Source organism: Vicia villosa, linkage group LG5, assembly GCF_029867415.1.
Source record: "Vicia villosa cultivar HV-30 ecotype Madison, WI linkage group LG5, Vvil1.0, whole genome shotgun sequence".
Classification (NCBI taxonomy): domain Eukaryota; kingdom Viridiplantae; phylum Streptophyta; class Magnoliopsida; order Fabales; family Fabaceae; genus Vicia; species Vicia villosa.
Genome location: NC_081184.1, coordinates 38,213,212 through 38,236,152, shown reverse-complemented (window position 1 = coordinate 38,236,152; position 22,941 = coordinate 38,213,212). Strand labels below are relative to the sequence as shown.

The following is a 22,941-nucleotide window of genomic DNA, read 5'->3' as shown; positions in this document are numbered from 1 at the left end:
TTTGTTACATCAGGTATAGGGTTATCTTTAAAAATACTCAGCAGTCCATGGGTTTCGAATCTTTATCCAAATATTACTTGATCCACAAGCTGAGTGCTACAACAATTCTGCAGAAAATCTTTTTAAATCTTGGACAAATCTTCAAGTTTCCGAAGTTGTATCAATGTCTAATTTTATAACATTTTATTCTGTTAGAGATTTTATTCACTTCTTCTAGGTTAAATCTCCTTGTCCTGCGAATAATATTGAGATATATCTTAAGGAAATATCACAAAATCAAATCAAAGCTGTCAAGATTTAAAACATCCTGTACTGATGTTCTAGTTCAGCATGTTACAACATCTGTAAGAACATATGTCGTAAATGTAAGCTCAAACTCTATTGTATCAGTATGATTAAGAGGTTAAGACATCTTGCTCAGTATTTGTCATGAACCATGTTTTAGCAAAATTATTGTCAACCCTAAAACCATGGTACTAACACCATATTTTCTCATCTATCTCAGATTGCATCTTTGCCATTACCTTTATTTTCTGCATTTTCTCTGCCATCTCAAATTACCTCTTCTCCATTGCCTCCAATTGTCACGGTTGCTTCTCCTTTTGGGCCTTTAGCGCCGCCTCACGTTGCGCCAACCCGCGTCTTGCCTCAGTTATTGCTAGTTGTCTTACAGTTTCTAACATTTCAAGTGTCAATTGTGGTGGACGTGACGTTCCTTCCCCCATCTGCAACTTTGATATAATGTCCTATCTCCTTTTCTCAAGTTGTCGGCCAAAGGACCAACACCAAAAAAATGTTTATAATATCCACTAATCCAATGTATTTTCATGTTTGAACTTACAAATAACTCTTATATCAATATATTTTCTTATTATTTTTCAATTATTAGCAATACTTAATATATTTTGATATTAAATCTTCAACTAAAATTCGCACCCACTAAAACCACATTTAAATATTTTCTAAAACCATTTTATATAAATTAAAATTAATTTCTAATAACATCTAAAATAAAATTCATATGTTTAAATAATTTACAAAACACATGCAAATATATTCAAATAATATTAAAATGTGATTTTTAATATCATGCAAACATAAAATACAAGTTAACATATAATATATAATTTTATTATTTAACTATTTTAACTATAATATACTACTTTCGGTCTCATTTATAAAAAAAATTCTCTTTTTAGATATAATGAATAAATAATGTATCTGTCTAGATACATTATTTATTCAATATATCTAAAAAGAGAATCTTTTCTTATAAATAGAATCAGAGGAAGTATAATTTATTTAAAAATAATAATATAATTTGGCACTTAAATTAATTGTGATAGTTGTGATTGATTGACAATTGTGTATGTCCTTTATTTTTGTATTATTATTATATTATATAATTATTAATCATAAGAATAAAATAAATGAAGCATAAATTTAAATTTATTATTACAATTTGAAAAATGTGAAGAATTGGCGGGGTTGTGGATGTTCCCACTAACCGTCAAAACCGCTCATAGCACAAGTGGAAACAAAAATCCCATGCATTCAATCCACACTAACCATAAAACAAAAACCAACAACACTCCGCCATGTCACACACCAACAAAACAAAATCATCTCCACCCTCCACGTGGACAAGTGCATCCATTTCCCATGAACCCTCCCACAGAATAACACAACCGTCAATTTCATTTCAAATTTTTTTATAAATCAACGAAGAAGAAAAAGAAGAAACAATTGATCAAATCAAATGAATGAGAAAATTGAAAACTATGGAAAGAGAATTTGAAAGAGGTTACATAAAAAAAGGACCATGGAGTAGTGAAGAAGATGAAGTGTTACTGAAACATGTTAACAAGTATGGTCCAAGGGATTGGAGCTCCATTCGATCCAAAGGCTTTTTGCCGAGAACTGGAAAATCTTGTCGGTTGAGATGGGTTAACAAGCTTAGACCAAACTTGAAAACGTAGTAACAATTTTCTTAACTCTTTCTAACATCAACATTGATTTCATTGATTTCATGTTGTTACTAATTTTTTTGTTTTTTTGTTGTTAGTGTATTGTGTTTGTTGCCTTGTTCTTATTTTATGTTTGCTTTAGACAAAACTTGCTTGTTCGTTAAGCTTTAGTATAATGTTTATCATTCTTAACTATGCAGCACAGACACATGAAACACGACAACGACATTGATACTTTAACATCGATAATAATTTTAAAAAATGAAATTAAATGTAATCATAAGTGTTGGTATCGATTTCAGACACCAACACTGATAACACATATTTTTCAGAGATGTCGGTACTACAGAAATTCTTATCGTTTCTCTTGCAGAGTGACAAATGGTATCAAACACGAACAGTTTACTTTTTAAATTTATTGAGCAACTACATTCATTATTCACCGAAACAAAAGAGCAAATTTTTATTTGTAATACTATCTAGAGTAGTAAATACATTCAATTCAATGTATGAATGTTATGTTTTGTGTTGATATTAATTGTTTATAGATGCTATTATTGTTTAGGTGTTGAAGTTTGTGTCGATTTGTAAAACAACAATGTGGTTTAGTTTATGGTAATCATAGAATTAGATTGTATGGGAATTGTTTGTTTTATGATGAAAGTTTGGAATATGTGATTTGAATTGTAGAGGGTGCAAATTTTCAGCAGAGGAGGAAAGGGTGGTGATTGAATTACAGGAGCAATTTGGAAACAAATGGGCAAAAATTGCTACGTATTTGGAAGGGAGAACAGACAATGATGTGAAGAATTTTTGGAGTAGCAGGAGAAAAAGGATGGAGAGTTCGTCTCCGAGGACACCATCACCATCACCAAAGCAGCAGAAAAACAAAGGAAAAGATGTTGTTAATAATAATCAAGTGAAAGTTGAAAAGGTTAGGTAGAAACTAAAGAGATTTTTTGAGTTGTTTTCGTACTAGTTTGATGGTGAAAATGTCTGTTTCAGGTTCCTGCATGTGGTTCTAATCAGCTAGAGGAAAACTTTACTTACCCTACTTCTTGTATGGGAAACAAAGAGGAGTTCAAGATGGTGAACCTGCCAGATTTAACAAAGCCAAACTACCAAAATATGGAAAGTGACATTAATGGAATTGAGTTTGAGGCTACTCCACTTCACACGGTACCGTCATTTGAGTCTTCGTCGGCGGCATACAACTTTCCTCTACACCCAGAACCACATATGGACTTTCCACTACTCCCAGAGTGTCAGGACCTTGTTCAAGAGCCCTTTGATCCCAATTTTATGGACATGTTTGAGCAGAAAAAGGATTCAGATTGTGTGTGGAGCCAGAAGCTTGGGACCAGGTTGCCAACTCTTGGAACTGAAGGAAATTCTCAGAGTAGTTCAAATTGCTTGTTTCAAGACTTCTCAACCGAGTTTTTTGAATACTTTGCTTAGTACTTATTTAGCTCTTTTCCAAGTATGCCAACGCATGAACTTGTTTCAGGTTTCTTGATTTTAATAGAAAAACCTGAAGATGCATGATATCTAACTAGTTTTGTATTGTATTTCATGCCTTAATATTAGAACTATTTCCATGTTTAGTTACCATTACCAATGAAATTTGTTGGTGAACCTCAGGCTGAATCACTCTGAACATACTAGTCTTGTGCAATTTTTTCTTTTGCTTACAAAAAGTATAACTTGAACAAAATTTCCTTCCAAAACACCCTAAAGAATTAGTGATTGGAAACTAGTGGCTGGCAGCACAGATATTCTGTGAATTTCAAGGTCCTAAGAACGAATCGTACGTACTCTAAGTGTTCATAAAAACTGTTTGTGGGTGCATCAAACTGATCTTCATACATATCTAAACTATAAACAGATCAATTATCATTATTCAAGCTTAGGGCCATAATATAACGGCACATTTGTGATGAGAATTTCAGCAAGCAGTGGATAGTAACTGTACAGTGCTTTTGCAATACCCGTCCACACCAAAAAATCGTAAAAGATCTAGAAAATCAGATACCCTACCGGACCACTATCCAACATATTTCCCAGCGTAAAGACCTAGAAAACCATATGTATCCAACATATTTCCCAGCGTAAAGACCTAGAAAATCATATGCTTCTATACAATGATATCCTCTTGTCCAGATTGGAGAACATTATTCCAAATTCAATGCATCCTAGTCGAAGAATCAACGAGGGATAAGGAGTATGATCGTTTATTTCCAAACTGTCTCGTTGGCATCAGTGAAGACTGCATTATGATGTTCTATGAGTAACTGAACAACCTCGATTGCACCATAGTCAACTGGCATGCCATCATCCAAGGGAATAAAAGAAGATGCGTCTGTGGCTTCGCCATCATCTGCAGCAAAAGAAACACGAAAATAAGATAAATGGTAATCTCGTCTCAGCACTGATCCAAGGCAGACCAAGTTTTAGCTCAATAGAAGAAAAACAAACGACAGTTGAACTAACATTTTCACTCTTCCAGGTAGTGTGATTAGAGTGCAATGTTGATCATATGAGTTAGAAATAAAATTTCAAACAAATTTCAAAATGCTAAGCTACATATGTCCTTTAGAAAGAAGGTCCCAAGAAGCACTGATCTCAATGCACAGTACAACTTCTATCTCACGCATTATGATTAGAGAAGATATATTTAACTTTTCATCACAGCCGACATAATGAATTATATTCTCTGTTCCGTATGGTTACTATCTTTAAAAAATTTATGTGTTTAGGTGACATATTTCATACCAGCAAGCAAGTCCCAGGTAGTTGAACCCGGTTCTGGATCCAAGCTCTGTTTGGAAGGACTTTCTGACATTTGACTCCAGTATTGACGATAAAATTCAGGTCTATGTTCCTTTTGCCACATGATAACAGGTGCCATTTCCAATGCAAGGCTCCGCGGGTCCATCTGAACAAAGTCAAAATATGCTGAGCATGCTGATCAAAACTAATTTGAATGTAGAATTTAACAAGTAACAACAGTGTGATTGTTCTTAAGGTCAACTATTTGATGGGAAAACAAAAACTGTAAAGCACCATGATGATCATAATCAGGGAGTGATGAAGGTTTGTAATTATGACAAACCAAGCTATGCAAATTGGAAAACAGTGCTAAAGCGAGGGGAACAAGAAGACTAGAATAGGAGAGAAAAATGTTAATGAACATAGAAAATCCTTCAAGGAGTTAAAGCAAAATTGAAAAATATTATTAAGGTACATAAACTTGCCAGTGACATGGAGCTGCCCAAATCAAACAACGAATACCCAAAATAAGACCATAGGAAGAAAGCCTAAAGTAAATCAGGAACAAATCCAATTCTGTAGAATATAAAGTAACAATACATTTAGTTGAAAACAATGGCTTCTGTTTCTTACTGTTTAGCCGATAACTTCCTCCGTGACAATATTTTCAAAACCGAGAAACAACAGGAAATAACAAATATTTACATAGAAGAGGAAATGAGAGAGAGAGAGAGAGAGAGAGAGAGAGAGAGAGAGAGAGAGAGAGAGAGAGAGAGAGAGAGAGAGAGAGAGAGAGAGAGAGAGATTATCTCGTCAAATATTCTAGTAATCACACCATAACTCAACAATTCCCATTACTTTTACAAGATTGACCTCAAATCTGGGTTTCTTAAATTAGAGTTAAGGGAGAGTACTTTCATAAAACGGCTTTGAGAATACATTAAGGTCACTATCAAAATTTTGTTATATGTGTTTTGACCCTTGTTGAGGAAGTGTATGTTGGCACTTTTTGACAATATTCTGGCCCACATGCCCATATGGCCCTCTCATCTTATTCGTCTTGTATTTGCAATCTCAGTTCACCATCAGCATGTCACTGACAATAAGGGTTTGTTTTGTTTGACATTGATGAGTACCTTGGGCAACTAATTTCTGCTCATGGAGTTGAAATTGATCTATCTAAGGTTCAGGCTATCGTGGATTGGCCAGTCCCTATACCGACGCTAAAGAGTGCATGGGTTCTTTCTCTTTGGACTCACCGACGCTAAAGATTGCTCAGTCAGTAACTGCTTTGAATAAGAAGGAAGGTTTAAGCTGGGGGGGAGGAAAAGCAGTGGGCCTTTCAGCGCCTCAAACAATGCTTAGCTTCTTTTGGTCTCTACTGGATTTACCTACGAGGAGTTGATGCATTTGGGAATGTGTAAAATCAGAGATAATCTGTAGAGCTTCTAAACTAGAATTATGAGAAAATGAATTTAACTAATGTGAACAGTTACCGGTTACAACACAGTTGCAATACAGTGGTATCACGGCAAAGCAAGAGAAGAAATAATAAAGTGAAGCCAGATGTAAAATAGGAGGCATGTATTCTCTCATACAAAGGAATTGAAGCTGTTCTTACGCAGAAAAATAAGCCCGTTGCCTCTTTCAGCAAAGCCCTCCCACCCTGGTTATGAAAAGGAAATCATAGCTTTGGTAATGGCGATTAAACATTGGAGGAATCATCTTTAGGAATGAAGCTTCAAGGTGTTTACTGACCATAGAAGCCTCAAACATTTGTTACAAACAATTGCAACAGACCAGCAATGTAGGCTCCCTCTGCTGAAAGTTTAATGTTTATCTTTTTAAGGTGAGTTTGGTCAAAGCAAAGGCTGGAAAATATAATTTAAGCATCTTTGTGGATTTCTACGAGTAATGTTTTTAGGTAATTCCTTCCATAGACATTAAAAGCCATTAGATAAAGGGCAAATCAATTATACTAATACTTAATTTTATTTTTAGGAAAGAAAATGTGTATAAAAACTGTAAAAAGAAATGGGCCAATAAGAGCATCTACATCCATGATATCCAAGTTAGTGGTATAAATGGACTCTACTTAATTTATTATATTTTTTTACACTTCCCAATTAATTTACCACTTCACTAAATTTTCCAAACATCCATACCACTCACTTAAAACTCTAAATTGGGTCCCACTAGTCTCACAATTATTCTAAGCCACAGTGGTTTTCTTTGGCATTGGTGGTTTAGAAATTTGGTCCAATTTACTTTAGATAATAATATTTTCTGACACATGTTGGCTTTGAAACACAATACTACCACCGATATGTATGCTCTAAGGGCCATGATTCCACCATACATATTCATTAAAGAGAATAGTAAAACGGAGCTCGTTCATATAGAAAACCCAATCTTCCACCAAACACATATAGAAGAAGCCTACCTTATTGAGAAGTGCCTTCTGGCTAGCACGGAGCAAAAGTGCTGTTATAAACTCCAGCGTCATATAGTTCACGCTGGAAAGCCTCTTAAGTATGTTTCTCATGGAATATATATTGGATCGAGCACCTTTGATCTCATTATAAAGCTCAAATGTTGTCAGAGGCACAGGAAGGCTAGCAAGATAATATTTCACAAGAGCTGCTACATCAACTGGACTTGAGCCTTCTGGCACTGAAGCAGTTGAATCTGCAACATGCAATTATAGAAGCAAATATAGCACTGTCTTAAGTTTAATGATATAACCTACCATTTACAGAAAGAATGATCGAAATACCTTGGTTGTATAGGGAAACCAACTGGTGAATAACCTTTTTGTTCCCTTCAGATTTAAAAAGATATGGCAGATTCAATCCTACATATAATTACAGTCATGCGATTACTAGTGGATTAAAATGCAACAAAAAGAAAAAGGAAATAAAAGAAATGAACAGAACCATAGAATGATACATGGACATAGAACCTTACTCTAGAAAAAAGCTACCTGATATTATAAGATAATCTGCACAGTTGATCAGTATCTGAGGAATAGGCTTGATGCAATCTTGCCTCTGTACAGTAACCTCAATAGGAACTCCAAATACTGGGGTCAAGATTATGAATGATTAACTACCATAATGCAGGCACGCGCCAATTTTTAATTTAAGTATACAGAACATGATATACTGCTATATACAACTTAACAGATAAGCAGTGATAAAAAATGAAAATGGAATTCATCGCAAGATTCCTTGTTAGAGCAAACAAACTACTACATGGTTAGCAAAAAAGACTCTAAATAGTTCTACAAAGTCAGTGAAAGATTTTCAAGCATGAAAAGATCGGCTCACTTGTTCAATTATGTTGCAAACCCAAAATCACGCAATGAAACAGTAATGCAAATATGCAATCAACAATGGATGATTTGTAGATTCTATTGATGGAAAGATAAATGCAGAAGGGAGCAAGGCTCCCAACTACCTACAGAGCTAGGCTCCTCAGAGAAAACGCAATTCTCTATGATACTTTTTGTGATAACTCCTCTCTCACCAAAGGAAACTCATATAACAGAACCCAACTAACATTTCCTAGGCCAACTCTCCCTCACTGCGCCCCCCATCCTTCTTTCCTTGCCTTCTATTATTTCCCGCATATACTGTACGCACTTTTGGACCACCCTGATTCTATGATCCACGATATCAGCTAGGGGCCTATCAAACTATGTGGTTTGAGAAACTTACCATCATTCCTAGCAACTCCCTGTAAAGAAAAGACAAAAAGTTAGAGCAATTGAGAATGATCTATGCTGGCAGTAACAAATATATGTCACAAACGTCATTACCTTCTGCCATCTTTCAATGTCTGTCAAGATAGTTTTACTCTTTTGTGCTGTTACTTTTGCCACCTGAAATAAATGAGAATGATGCAAAAACAAAAAAAGAAGAAAATAAAGTATATGAGCATTCACTTGGTACAGAAAAAATAACAATAGAGTTTAGTGCTATCTTGGTGTATGACTAACCGATAAAGATATAGGAAGTATGAAAAGAGAGAACTAGGGAAAGAAAAAAAAATTAATAGAAATTAATACTGGGGGGTTTTCGAGTATACAGTTTAACTAAGCACTTATTCAAAATATGTCATATGAAAGCTTATGGCATACATGCTTAAATTCAATAAACTATTTGCGTTTGGATATGTACCTTTATAAGATAAGATATTTGTGTTCTCGATTTTACTTCGACGAATAAATTTTGGGGATGGATGAGAGTTGAAGAGGGGATTTGGGGAGCTTATTAAAATTGAAAAGCAGCTCATGAGTGTATCTAGGCAGTGTTTGAATAAACGGCTTAATCAAGCACTTATAGCATAAGTATCATATAACATGTATAAACTATTTCTCTAGCAAAAGATAAAAATTAATTCAAATTTTTTTTATACAAGCTATAAGTTGTTTTCAGAGATCCTAAATATTTTTATTGAAATAAGTTGAAAATAGCTTATGGGCATTTCATAAGCTGTTTCAGTAAGGTGTCCCAAACAATCTCACAAGTGCTTGTGTCGATAAATAAATTCATGAGTCAATCTGAACAGACCCCTGAGCTATTTGTATAAGTTCTTCCATGCACTTAGGGAGCTTATTATGATAATTTGAAAAACAGCTTGCTAAGCTATTTATATAAGTTCTTCCACACATTTAAAGCAAAATAAACTCTTTCAAATGTCTCCCAAGTCCAGGCAACACCATTAAACAAATCTTATCTATAACCAAACCAAAAATTATCCACATTAACAGATAGACTTATGTAATGCAGAGTGATTTTGGATAAGGCACTCCCTTAAACAAAAGAGAAGTATCAAGAGAAGTATCAGAGGTAATAATAAAGACAATATCTGGATTATTTTTTAGCTTCAAATTTATTTGATATATTTTCAATAACATTAACAAAAATGGCCACATTTGTTTTCATTATATTTTACGTATTCAAAATTTTGCTATCAAAATGGTGAAAAAACGAAACCTAATCACTATGCATTTATGTCCTAATAAAGAAGTATACATCTCAATCCCTAATCATTTACACAATCACATTACCTCTTCAACCTTGGATTTTCCCACAACCACCTTTTCTTTTGTCCCTGACAAACCTCTCCTCAGGAATGCACCAGTAGTAGCAGCAGCTGATATCATTCGGTCCTGTACGGCATGTCTTGTGGATGGCTGCTGAAGAAGTGCCCATCGACTTTTGACTATCGTTCCAACTCGTCCCGCCACTTCAGCAACATTACTCTTTGTATCCTTTGTGACCTCGCCAACAAATGTACCTGCTGACTCCCTGGCTTCTTTAAGCTTGACCCCTACATTAAATTTACATTTGAACCAATTGAGACACAAATAAAGACCAAACAATAAACAAGAAAAGGAATAAAGTGCACAAATTAAGTGAAAGGTACCTGAGGAAGAAAAGAAACCAGAAGCCTTATCATGCCACTGAGGTGAGGTTACAGAAGGCATTGAACCAGAAGCTAGTTACAAAATCAAACCAAGAGCAAAATCTGTTGAAACTTGATCCTGTACAAAAGTAAAGTAGTAAACCCATAAGAAACAAGTCAGTCAAGAAAAGTGATTCATAAAACTATAGTCATCATCATGAATTCACTTGCACAAACTTCTGCTTTAAAAACCATAAATAAAGTATTTAAAAGAATATGCACTCTCTCACCGTAAACCAGTGTAAATAAAACCAGTTTTACACTACATCTAATGAAAATCCACTATTTTACAACATCACCCGGCTTTTATAAGGCTGTTTTGAAATCGATGGTAGGACATGAAAAAATTGTGCTCTTTCATTCGATGCAAGTATAAAACCGGTTTACATGGACAGGGTAAGCCTAATAAGGCCCTATTCAAATAAACAGTTTAACTAAGTGCTAAATTGCTAATATCATAAGCACGCACTTATCGAATAATCGGTTATGTATAAGCTACTTACTTAACAAAGGGCATGTTTGGATGGAGCTTATTTGAGCTTATCTACTGCCATAAGTTTTGTGACATTGTTTGAAGACTTAACCAGCTTATGACATTTTTTAAATATTTTTTTGAATTTATTTTTATAAATTCTTCGAGATAGCTAGTAAAAACAACTTATAACATATATAAAAACAATTTAAATGTATTTTATCTTTTGCCATAAAAACAGCTTATGCAAGCTTATCCATAAACACTTATTTTGAAAAGCACTTGTGTTATAAGCTACAAATAAGTTGTTTATCCAAACAAGCTCAAAAACTGATTTCATATCCCAGAGAGCTTTTCAAAATAAGCTAAAAACAGCTTATGTACATATGGCAAAAAAAAAATTCTCACAATTGTCAGTGTAAACAAGTTCAAATCAGTCCATCTAAACTAATCACAATCTCTAAATAAATCAAAATAAAACAAAAGAATCACTCAAATTAGCCATCAGATTATCATCGAAGAAGATCATAATTTCAACAAATTCATCAATCAAATAAACAAGCATACTCAAATCCGATCAAAATATCAACAACAGTTCATACTCTACTCTAACAAACAAATCAATCAAAATCATAATCAAAAACGGAAAAAAAAAAAAAACAAAAAAACTTCTGATTAACTACGAAAGATTCGGAAGCGATTATCGAGAATCCGATGAAAATCACCTTGTTCGCTACTAATGGAAGTAGGGAAAGCTAGAGAGAGAAAAGAGTGTGTGACTTTTGAGAAGAAGAAAAAAGAGTGTGATGAGAGAGATATGGATTTGGAATGGGACTGCTGTGAAGAAGAAGTCGTTGGATCGATGGGATAACACCAAAAGTATAACGGCACTTCTTTTGTCTTTCACTCTCGCCTTCAGCTCTAACCTCAATAGTCCAGATAGAAACTCCAACTTCAATAAAATAATGTTTCATACTTATAGTAAGATAATTTAGGATCATTTTTTTAAACTGACTTTTTATTTAAGTGACTTATTTCGAGAAAGGGGCAGTAATATTATTAAGGCTTAAATGCACTTTTGACCCCTCTATTTTCAGTTTTATGAACTTTTGATCCCCTTTTACCAAATTTGTTATTTTGATCCCCAAACATTCATTATTTTGGCAATTTTGAAGTCCCCCTCCAAAATTACATATGTGGCACATGTAATTTGCTGAGCTGTCTAAAATTACTTATGTCATGTCATTTCATTTATTTAATTTATAATTTTAAATAGAAAACAACTTCTGAATATCCTAAATAACATTAATTCTCTTTTTATAAATCAAAAACAATTCCTAACCTAACCCAGAACTTCATCCCCAAATTGTAACGTAACCCAGAAAAATTTCATCTTCGTTTTCGTGACCTCTCTTCGTCGATGAGCAGTCTTCCATTGTCGCTCTAATCAGTTCTCGTCCATTCGCCCAGGCATCGGAGAAGATGAGCAGCATTCCACCATCATCATCAAAGACGACGCGCAACATTCCACCATCATCAACTTGCAAAGAGGATGTTCGTTTCTGTATGAGGTTTGTTCTCTTAAATCGTTAGGCTTAAATAACATTGTTTACTGTGGTAAAGTATTCTGAATGTTCATCCTTTGTTATTTGTTCAGACCATCTAAAAGCAACTACGTTAAGATAAGGCTTCATCATAGGGGACAGTTAGTAGAGAGTCCATGTAAATGGTATGTTAATGGTTTGGTGTCTGAACTGGATTGGGAATGGGATACGGACTACATGTCGTACATGGATTTAGAAGCTTCGATTAAGGATGAGGGATATATAAATATCAAATGTAGGAGATGGGATTTAACTGGAAGAGTAATTTCAACAACATCTACTCCCATATAATTTACCCTACTAATGGTCCACAGTTGTGGCCTTTGGATGAGGAGTCCACTATGAATCCTCCAGCTATGAGAAGGGCCATAGGTCGTCCCAAGAAAATGAGAAACAAGTCTAACGATGAACCAAAGAATCCACATGTCCTACCTAGAAAATTGGCAACTGTTACTTGTCATAAGTGTGGCGCAATGGGGCACAATAAAAGAAGTTGTAAGGGAAAGAGGGCTGCTGAAAGAGCCATTCCAAAAGGAGGCAATAACAAAGGTGGACAAGGGAAGAAGAGTAAAACAAACCAAGTTGAGATTGCAAACTCATCACAAGCACATCCATCTACACAACCATCTCAGGAGTAGTGTTCTATAATTAGTGTGGTCATTTTTGTAATGAAAAAGTATATTTTGATGTAGTGTGGTTATCTTTTGCAATGAACAAGTAGATGTTGATGTAGTTTGGTTATCTATTGTAATGAACAAGTATATTTTGGGTTTCTAATGTTATGTTATCTTTTAGGGTTTCTAAGTATATTTTGAACAAGGTGTTCTGTTATGGTATTATTGATTGTCTAATGTTATGATATTCTGTTATGCTTATTAGTAAACTATTATGTTATAATCATTGGCATTGGCATTGGTTATTCTGTTATGCTGATTAGTAAACTATTCTGTTATAATCATTGGCATTGGCATTGGTTATTCTGTTATGCTGATTAGTAAACTATTCTGTTATAATCATTGGCATTGGCTATTCTGTTATAATGTGCTTATGATATTCTGTTATGGCATTGGCATTGGTTATTCTGTTATGACTTTATTGATTGTCTAATAAAGTCTTGGCATATGTTATATGGCCTGCAGTATAGGGATAATTTTAGGCCTGCATTATTAAGTCTTGGTCTGCAGTATAGGGATAACATGACACTTTCCAATCTGTCAAAAGTTGCTTATATATGAAACAGAATTAGTTAGACATAAAATTACAGTTATGATTCGACACTTAATGCCTATGTGTCAATTCATGAGCCTTTATGAGTTGGCTCATGACTTCATGAGTCGATACATACTGTGATAAATCACAAACCAGTAGCTTCTCGACTTATATGAGTCGATGCAAACGTCGTATGGTCCGAACCATACACTTATGGTTCGATGCATAAAGGCTATGGTCCGATTCATACTGAGTAAAGATGCAAAACAGAATTGCATAACAATTATGGTTCGATCCATGTATCGTATGTATTGGCTCATGTTATTTTGGTTCGATGCATAAAGGCTATGGTCCGATACATGCTGAGTTTGAATTGAAAAACAGAGAAGCAGAAGCTGTATGAGTCGATACAAAACACGTATGGATCGGCTCATGGCTTTTCAGTTATTTAAAATTATAAATTAAATAAATGTAATTACGTGGCATAAGTAATTTTAGCCAACTCAGCAATTCCCACAGCCACATATGCATTTTTGGAGAGGGGCTCTAAATTTGCTAAAAAACTGAATGTTTGGGGATCAAAATAAGGAATTTTGAAAATGGGGGATCAAAAGTTCATTAAAATGAAAATAGGGGGTCAAAAGTGCATTTAAGTCTATTATTAAATAGATGTAGTATATCCGTGTTATACATTGGATTTTATTTTAATTATTAAATTAATGAAAATTATATAAAAATAATGTATAAGAATAGTAAATTGTTTATATCACTTTTTATTGGCAATCAAATAGGCTACTTCAAGTGCACTAAGACCATCTCCAAGGTACAACTCATTTTTGAGTTTTTTATGGGTCCCACCAGCCATATCATCTTAAAATAATTTATTTAATATTTATTTTATTGGTGTAATTCAAATGGGTCCCACAATTTTACCTCATAAATTAATTTGATTGGGTACCACAATTTTTTACTAATTTCATTGCAATGCAACTCTACTATGACATGGCAAATTGATTCAATATTTAATTATTATATTGATGTATAGTTGGAGAACTCATTGAAAAATACTACCCTTTGGAGATGCTCTAATGGTGTTAGACAGGGATATCCCCTTTCTCCTCTTTTATTCTGCATAGCTGAGGATGTTTTGATTCGGGGCATAACCAACCTTGTGGATACTCATAAAATAAATCCTATAAGAGCTAACAAAAACTGTCTTCTTCCTTCTCACACTCTCTTTGTTGATGACATAATGGTTTTTTGCAGGGGTGATTCCAAATCCATTAAGGCTATCTCTGATCTTTTAAAAGATTATGGCAACTACTCTGGTCAACATTGCAACTGCACCAAATCATTGATCTATGCTGGAGGGATGAGTCAGGAAAGGCATATCCACTTGGCAGAGATCATTGGTTTCACCAGAGTTGTCCCTCCCTTCATTTACCTTGGAGTTCCCATCTTTGTTGGAAGACCTAAAGCTTGCTATTTCCAACACATTGCTGACAACATAAGGATCAAACTAGCTAACTGGAAGGCCAAAATTCTATCTATGGCAGGCAGAGTTCAATTAGTGAAATCAACAATTCTGAGTATGCTCCTTCATTGCTTGGCGATTTATCACTAGCCTGGAAGCATAGTGAAAATGATTGAGAAGTGGATGAGGAATTTCATTTGGACTGGCAACACTGAAAAGAAAAACAATGTCACAGTGACCTGGAAAATTTGCTGCAAGAATAAAAATGAAGGAGGTTTGGGTATTCTTTCACTGAAGGACTATAACTATGCCACAAATTTACACCTTTGTTTGAAGTTTCTTAATGATACTCAAAACTGGTCTCATGTGCTGAAGGCCAGAGTCTTGAGAAATGGGAGAATCATCAAATATGCTATCAAATCCTAAATTTGGCATGGGATTAAGGAGGCATATGGAACTGTGATGGAGAATTGTATGTGGAGTATTGGTAGTAGTAAGAGGGTGAACTTCAGGATTGACAACTGGTTAGGGGAGCCTTTAGTTACCACTTTTCACAAAAATGACAAATATCATTTTGCTCTTAACTCAATGGTTAGGGATTGGTGGATTGGTCATGCCTGGTCCATAAAAGATAGCATCCTTCAGGCTTTACCAACTCTGTTCCTCTTTTAGCTGGTGTATCCATTCCTGATGCAGAGGTTGATGATTGTTTTGTTTGGAAGAATGCAAAGGATGGTCAACTAATTCTTAAGGAAGCCTACAATTCTATAGTTAAACCAAGGCCTTGTGTTAATTGGAGATGCTTTCCTTGGGACATTGATACTCCCCCAGCTCACTCAATGATTGTGTGGAGATACATTCATAATAAATTACCAACTGATGAGAATTTGAAAATCAGAGGATTCTCTTTCCCTTCTTTATGCAGTCTATGTAAATCTTGCAGTGAATCTTCATCTCATTTGTTCTTTGAGTGTAGCTTTGCCAGGAATATTTGGAATTGGTTTGCTGGCATCTTACAAGATAATAGGTTGATCAATAATCTGAAGGATTGTAGGAAGATCTTGGAGCAGCCTTGGTGTCCACAAGCTAAGGATGTGGTTCAGGCCAGCATTGCTTGCATCTTCCATCAAATTTGGACTACTAGGAACAAAAACAGATTTGAAGATAAATCTGCTAGTTGGAAAACCTGTGTGGGTTTAGTGAATGCTCATGCCAAGATTGTTGGAGATAATTCTTGCAGGGGCTCCAACCTTGCTATGAAAAACTTTGTGTTTCTTAAAAACTTTGGTGTACAAATTCATCCCAAGAAACCTGTTGTTACAAAAGAGGTGTTATGGTCTCCTCCCTTAGCTGGCTGGTTGAAATGCAACATTGATGGGGTGGTTTCTGGATCTCATAATTTGGCTGCCTATGGTGTGCTGTGTCGTGATCACCAAGCTAATCATGTTTTTAGCTTCTGTGATTTTATTGGCTCGAAGGCCCCCGAAATTGCTGAGCTTATGGCAGCTATTTTGGCTATTAAAAAGGCTAAAAGAAGGAATATCAATCATCTTTGGCTTGAAACGGATTGTATGTATGTCGTGAATGCTTTTAAGAATCGCTTAATGGTGCCTTGGAAACTTCGATCTCGTTGGCTAGTGTGTTGGGATTACTCGATCAGAATTAATTTTAAGGTAACACATATATAGAGAAGCCAATTTTTGTGCTGATTCCTTGGCTAATCTTGGTTTGTTTTATAAGTCTTATAGGTTTTTTAATTATATTCATGAAGATATCCAAAGAGATTTCTTGCTAGACAAGTTGGGTACCCCAAAGTATAGAATTTGTTCTTAAAAGGTCTTGGTTTGGTCCCCCTTGTGTTCCTTGTAATTCTCTTTTTTGATTTATAATATCTTTTTTTTTTGTTTAAAAAAAATGATTTTAACAAATGATCAAATGTGTTTCATATAATTTTTTCATTCTCATTTCAGATAACTCATGATATTTTTCAAATTTTAAATAATTCATTTCGGATAATTTCTTAAATTTCTATAACATTTTTAGCCTTTGTAATAAAAATATCTTTATGCATTTGCCTTCTTTTCGAATCTGGCTTATATAAGAAGTTGTTCAATGAAGCAATTTAACCATTAATGTAGTAACATATTTCAAGTCTGTCCTAGAGTGTCATAGCCATATAATAATACTAAAATAAATATGAAAAAAACATCTAAATTAATCTTGATTTAAATAAAAATTAATAAATTATCAATGATTCAGGGATAAATTTTTCATTTCATAATTCAATAAATTTTATGAGTTGATATTTTCAAAACATGGACTAAAAAGAAAAGAAAAAAAGTTTGATTGAGCACAACAAAAATTTTGAAATAAGTTTTTAATAAGTGTTTGTTTGGATTGGCTTCTACAAGTCCCAAAAGCACTTCTAGCCCACTTCAACTTGAAAATTGGTTATTTTTTTTGTTTGGATACTTTTCCAAAATCAATTCTCCTCCTCCAAAAGCAATTCTACTAGAAGCTACAATTCCTAGCTTTTGAGTTTAGTAGAATCAGTTCTACATTTATTATATATTATTTATTACAACTCTTTTAAATTTTCCTTCTTTACCCTCTTTAATTTTCATCAATTATTTCTTTTCTTTTTGATTTGTATTAGAATCTATTACCATTTTGGTAATTATACAATTCAAAATCAATTTTGCTAAAACTATCCAAACAACATTAATGGATAACAATCACTTTTATATCATTGTATCCAAACATAAATCAATTCTTCTAAACTCAATTCTATTGAAATCAATTCTATCAAACTCAATTCTGTCAGAATCAATTCTATCCACCGCCAATCCAAACACACCCTTAGAAGTGGTCAGTGTAATTTTCCCTAACACATATTTTAACGTTTGGATGTTTGCAAATTACTACAGCGAGATGCATTTTAGAATATATATAAAAATATCCAATAATTCGTGTTTTTTAAATTTTCAAAAGCAAAAGATCTAGAATTTGATTTTCATGAGGTTGGTCGTTAATATAGTTTAAATAATGTAGTTCATGTTAAAATTATTTTTTTAATTAATTTAAAATTAGTATTAGTGATCTATTACAATTATTCATTTAACTCTAACATCGTGTGTGGCATGTTATTTTCTATTTAATTTTTTATATTTATTTATCACACCATTTACTTTTTAATTGAAAGTATGAAAAATTTTATATGTAATCATGTTAAATTTATAAATTAATTTTATAAAAGTTCATCTTCAAAAATAATTTAATAACACATATTCGTGCATCGTACAGGTAGACGTCTAGTCTTATTAATTAAAGATGCTAAGTCTCTTAAAGAATTATTGGCGCCAAAACTGAGGGTAATTCTGTAATTTATTATTTATATATTTATTTATTTCATTTTATTATTTTTGTCACAAACCAATTATTTTTTTAATTTAGTAATGGTTAATATTAACTTAATTGACTTAACTTTATTTTAATTTTAATTTAAAAAAATATTATTCCCACTAACTCCATTATCTCTTTATATCATATGAGAATGTCATATTTATATGAGAATGTGAGAATGAATCTAAACCATTGGATTTTGAAATAAATGGTGGAGATTATGTGTGTGTGTGTGTGTATATATATATATATATATATATATATATATATATATATATATATATATATATATATATATATATATATATATATATATATATATATATATATATATATATATATATATATATATATATATATATATATAACTAACCCAAGCCATTAAGAAAATAACTCCATTTTTTCTCTTTATCATTTTTAATTAATTATGATATTAAATAATTAATTAATTAATTAATTAATAAGATTATTTTAAAGAAAACCAACCACACCACACGATTACTCTTCACCAATTCCATTCCATAAACCCCCATCTCACTCACCCACCTATTCTCTATCATTCCCTTTATAAATAACTAATTCTTATTATGTCATTTCATCTTAATCACAATTCATGTCATTGAAGATATAATCTATCATATAAAAAAAGTATAACTTTTCATCTCTCCTCATGTTGCCACATCAGACCCTCTTTCCACAAAATTCCACGTAATCTGATTTTGTTTTCATCATTCTGTTCATCAATTTCCACTATCCTCATAACTGCCCTATGAAGAACTTCTGCTGGTTACACTTTGGGTAATTTATGTCATGACCATCCACATTCTAATTTCTTCCACAACTTCTTCATCTTTACACCTCCCTCACCTTTCTCTCCATCTCAAAAAAATTCTTCAACGAAACATCATACAAACTCAGCGATCTCAATCGATTTTCACATGTTGCTTCAATTTCTTGAAATTTACAACCAAACACACGAACCCTTTCCTCCGCGTCAACCCTAATCCCCAAATTGATTTCGAATTTGATTACAAGTACAAGGTAAAATCGATAAAAGAAATCACATGAAAGATAGTATTTTTTGTTATTTTGTTTTGTGAATTCCCTATTTGTAATGTTTTCTATATTTATCCTGTTTTCATTTTTTCCAGATGTGTCTTAACCAAGATGCGAGTTTTCATTCTTAGTGTGTGTTTTGAGTTTCTCTTTTTAGTGTATTTCGATGTTATTGTTCAGATCCGTATTTTTTGTTATTTTGTTTCTGAATTTCCAGATCTAAATTGGTTTCATGTAGAGTTGGTAAGCAGTGCTTGCGAGAAGATATAACGCAATTGTCGCATGTAAGTTTCATCTTAATTTCTTAGGGCTTATTTGGTGTTTAAATATATTTTGTTTCTAACTTTCTATTTTCACTTTTGGTTTCAAAATATTCACTTTGCTATAAATCAATTTTCTTAAGCCAAACTAACCCTTAGTATTTGTAATGTCTTTATTTTCAACACTCCTTCACAATATTGCCACTCTGAGATCATTTTCATTGGATTGATAAAAACCATAAATTCGGATATTGACACTTTCAAAACTATTGATGAGAAGTATCATGTTATAGATATCACGAAATCAGCTGCAGCGGTTACAGGGAGACAACTATATTTGTGGAACGGTTAAAAATCATTTAATTTATGGTTTGGGGGTAATAAAAATCATGTTATTATAGTGATTTTTAGTTTCTACTTTGTTTTACATTGTGGTATTACAGATCTATTATGTTGTTTAAATGGTTTTGTTTTATTTGATAGGTGGTTGTGTTTCAGGAAACCAGTGGTAGAAACTTTATGGGTACAAATTTTTTTGCTTTCTCTTATTGGTGGATTCATCTCAGATTAGGGGTGGAAAACGGGCATACCCGCCCCGTTTAGACCCGCCCCACAAAAGCCCGTGAAAAAATGGGGCGGGCGGGCATATTGGAGAGTGTGGGTCTAAAACATTACCCCGTCCTGCAAAAAAGTGAGTGCGGGGCGAGAAAAGCCCGCGGGCATTGAACCTTTTAGGCCTAAAAATAGTAAAATTGTATGAAAATAGTAAAATTGAACCTTTTGGAGAACCGGCAGTGTCGGAGATGTAAACTATGTTGGGAAACCAAGCCTCTGTTGGAAAGAGATTATTTGAAGATGACTTCTCAAGGACTGCTATGCGGGGATATATTGTGAAAATTGCTTTGTGGGGAAGATTCTCTGAGGTTCCAATTTTTTCAATGCCCCAATGTCCTTAAGTACTTGTTGTTGGAAAACATGTTTTTAACCATACATGGTCCTTCGCCTGTGGGAGTTTATCTGCCCCTGGAGTCAGTAACCTGGTATACTTTATGCTAGAATTAGAGCTTCGAAGGGGAGTCTTATACTGACACCACCTGATACTAGTAGCTAAACAACTCTTGCTCAAATTGGTGACTAATGCAACATGCCCCGAATGGTGGCCTAGCCTTTCCGGTGGTTCAACGCCTTTGAGAGATCCTGTGAATCGTGACCAGATTGCCTCTGGTAGATGGGGTAATAATATGTCATGCCCCTTGTATAAGCTTTTTAGCTAACTGAGTCAGGCGTACGAGATGTCTCTACAACTTTATCTGTCGGGAGGACTTTTTGAGTTTTGTGCTATCATAAGCAACATGCCCCAGTATCATGAGTTTAGGAACAATGCCCCTGATTGATCAACACTTATGAGAGAGTCTTCGAGTCTTGACCTGATTTCCTCAGATATATGAATTCTTACTCAAAAGGGTATTCAACTGTTTTTGTGTCCTTGAGGATGATTAGTATTTGAGCTATTCTCGCTCGAACTCAACGGAGTTCTGAAGACAACTTGTCCCTTGAAAGGATTAGACTTTTCATCTGCAGCTCATGATGGAAACTTTTCCTGATGTCAAGCACTTGTTCATATGCAAAGAATGTTTATTATGAGAAATATAATTCTAGTTCAAAGTTCATGTTTGTCTTGAAGTTTAAAAACTTTTGAAAGGATGTCAAAACATCAATTTTTTTTGGTGAAAGTTGGTGTGATACCAACTCAAGCGTTTTAGAAAAACTCCTAGGAGTCAGTGTAACACCCCCAATTCTATACTAAACAAATAAGGCATATATTTGCATAAATCAGAGTAAAGAAGCATGCATCTCACGAGGGCGTTACACACATTTCAAAATAAAACAAGATTGTTTCCTCTTGATATCATACGGTCTCCCACTGGATTGTCCTCTTCCTCATTTCAACTTTAGAAACTCCACTTCTTTCTTCCCACACGCATCTTCTGGAAAATAGTTTTCCAAAAATGCATCACGAAAAAGAGTCCAAGTGACTTCAATACCTTCTCTTTCAAATCTCCGCACAGTATTACTCCACCAATCGTCAGCTCCTTTCGTCAGCATGTGAGTACCCAACTGCACCTTCTGTATAAGAGACTACTTAGTCACGACACCCTACTAGAGATCTAAATCTCTAAGCTAAGCCTCCTTCGAAGCATCACTATCCACGAAACCTGCACGTTACCAACAAAGGATAACATTCAAACAGAAGGGTGAGAATTCAACTTCTTATAGATAAACATAATATGGGAAATGTAAAACACATCAAGAATACATTTCAAGAATTCATCACTCTTCACATAAACATGCATCATATACAATTAATCCAGATTCACATATTCATGTCACAAAACCTAGCTCATTCAATTCCACATAATCCAACATGATTTCTAAACAATGTACATAATCATGTTTCACCAACATGTAGATTCTAAGTACATATCCTTTTCGACAACATTCACGAAGAAACAATTGTGTTCAAACATAATCATATTCTAAATATACAAGTTATCATCACATAATCACATATACATGTTTTTCCAAATATATAGACATGTATAAGATTCACCGATGTATCGGAAGTATGAACGTATATCACCAAATGCACATATTCATCTTTATCCCATTTCACAAAACATCATAGAATATATTTACATCATTGGAATCATATCATTAATACTACAAGTATAAATGTAATCACCCCTCTTACCCAATGTATCATCATTAATCAAACATGATTCACATATCCACACATATATACGTATATCCTTAGTACATATAAATTCACATCTACATCATATATGTTTCAATCACATATATCACATTCATAACACAACAACTATTCATATCAAATGAATCACAAATCCACATATATGCATATCCACCAACATCATTCCACACAATTCATATCACATAAATCACACAAACAACAACATTTCACACCGACACGTGCAACTCAAGTGTGACTCAATGCGATATGCATGTGGATCCCATTCGTTATCATTTCCGGTCATGTCGATTGTCTTTCCTCTATAGACTAGATAACCACCTCAAAGCTCCATACGGCGTTAAGCTTTCAAATCCCATTCGGCGTTAGATTTGGGACTCATGCTTGTGTATGTGTGCAACAAAACAAGACTCATGCATTTAAGATGATCTCTATCTCTTAAACTACATAATCACATCTTTCCAACATTGCACAATATACACAACA

General features: G+C 33.9%; 3 protein-coding genes across 3 annotated transcripts; 2 read left to right on the top strand and 1 right to left on the bottom strand.

Annotated features, from left to right (window-relative positions):
• The first annotated feature begins 1,781 nt into the window (after nucleotides 1-1,781).
• On the top strand, nucleotides 1,782-3,425 carry LOC131604534 (transcription factor DUO1-like). The gene is made up of 3 exons (XM_058876966.1): nucleotides 1,782-1,975; nucleotides 2,658-2,901; nucleotides 2,973-3,425. The coding sequence occupies exons 1-3, from the start codon at nucleotides 1,782-1,784 to the stop codon at nucleotides 3,423-3,425; spliced, it is 891 nt and encodes a 296-aa protein (XP_058732949.1).
• A 413-nt stretch (nucleotides 3,426-3,838) lies between these two features.
• LOC131601586 (uncharacterized Rho GTPase-activating protein At5g61530-like) lies at nucleotides 3,839-11,621 on the bottom strand. Its single transcript, XM_058873439.1, has 10 exons — nucleotides 11,406-11,621; nucleotides 10,170-10,287; nucleotides 9,811-10,073; nucleotides 8,557-8,619; nucleotides 8,456-8,474; nucleotides 7,720-7,818; nucleotides 7,513-7,590; nucleotides 7,180-7,424; nucleotides 4,740-4,902; nucleotides 3,839-4,344 (listed from the first exon to the last, which is right to left on the bottom strand). Exons 2-10 carry the CDS (start codon nucleotides 10,228-10,230, stop codon nucleotides 4,199-4,201), a joined length of 1,137 nt encoding a protein of 378 aa, XP_058729422.1. The 5' UTR covers nucleotides 10,231-10,287; nucleotides 11,406-11,621; the 3' UTR covers nucleotides 3,839-4,198.
• A 536-nt stretch (nucleotides 11,622-12,157) lies between these two features.
• Nucleotides 12,158-12,736, top strand: LOC131606523 (uncharacterized). The gene is made up of 2 exons (XM_058878735.1): nucleotides 12,158-12,251; nucleotides 12,338-12,736. The coding sequence occupies exons 1-2, from the start codon at nucleotides 12,163-12,165 to the stop codon at nucleotides 12,573-12,575; spliced, it is 327 nt and encodes a 108-aa protein (XP_058734718.1). The 5' UTR covers nucleotides 12,158-12,162; the 3' UTR covers nucleotides 12,576-12,736.
• The last annotated feature ends 10,205 nt before the right edge of the window (nucleotides 12,737-22,941 follow it).

Coding starts and splice junctions, on each gene's coding strand:
- LOC131604534 (XM_058876966.1), top strand. CDS start 1,782: ATGGAAAGAGAATTTGAAAGAGGTTACATAAAAAAAGGACCATGGAGT. Junction 1,976..2,657: donor CTTAGACCAAACTTGAAAAC/GTAGTAACAATT, acceptor TTTGAATTGTAG/AGGGTGCAAATTTTCAGCAG. Junction 2,902..2,972: donor ATCAAGTGAAAGTTGAAAAG/GTTAGGTAGAAA, acceptor TGTCTGTTTCAG/GTTCCTGCATGTGGTTCTAA.
- LOC131601586 (XM_058873439.1), bottom strand. CDS start 10,230: ATGCCTTCTGTAACCTCACCTCAGTGGCATGATAAGGCTTCTGGTTTC. Junction 10,074..10,169: donor TGGTTTCTTTTCTTCCTCAG/GTACCTTTCACT, acceptor AATTTAATGTAG/GGGTCAAGCTTAAAGAAGCC. Junction 4,345..4,739: donor TACCTGGGACTTGCTTGCTG/GTATGAAATATG, acceptor CTTTTGCTGCAG/ATGATGGCGAAGCCACAGAC.
- LOC131606523 (XM_058878735.1), top strand. CDS start 12,163: ATGAGCAGCATTCCACCATCATCATCAAAGACGACGCGCAACATTCCA. Junction 12,252..12,337: donor GATGTTCGTTTCTGTATGAG/GTTTGTTCTCTT, acceptor TTATTTGTTCAG/ACCATCTAAAAGCAACTACG.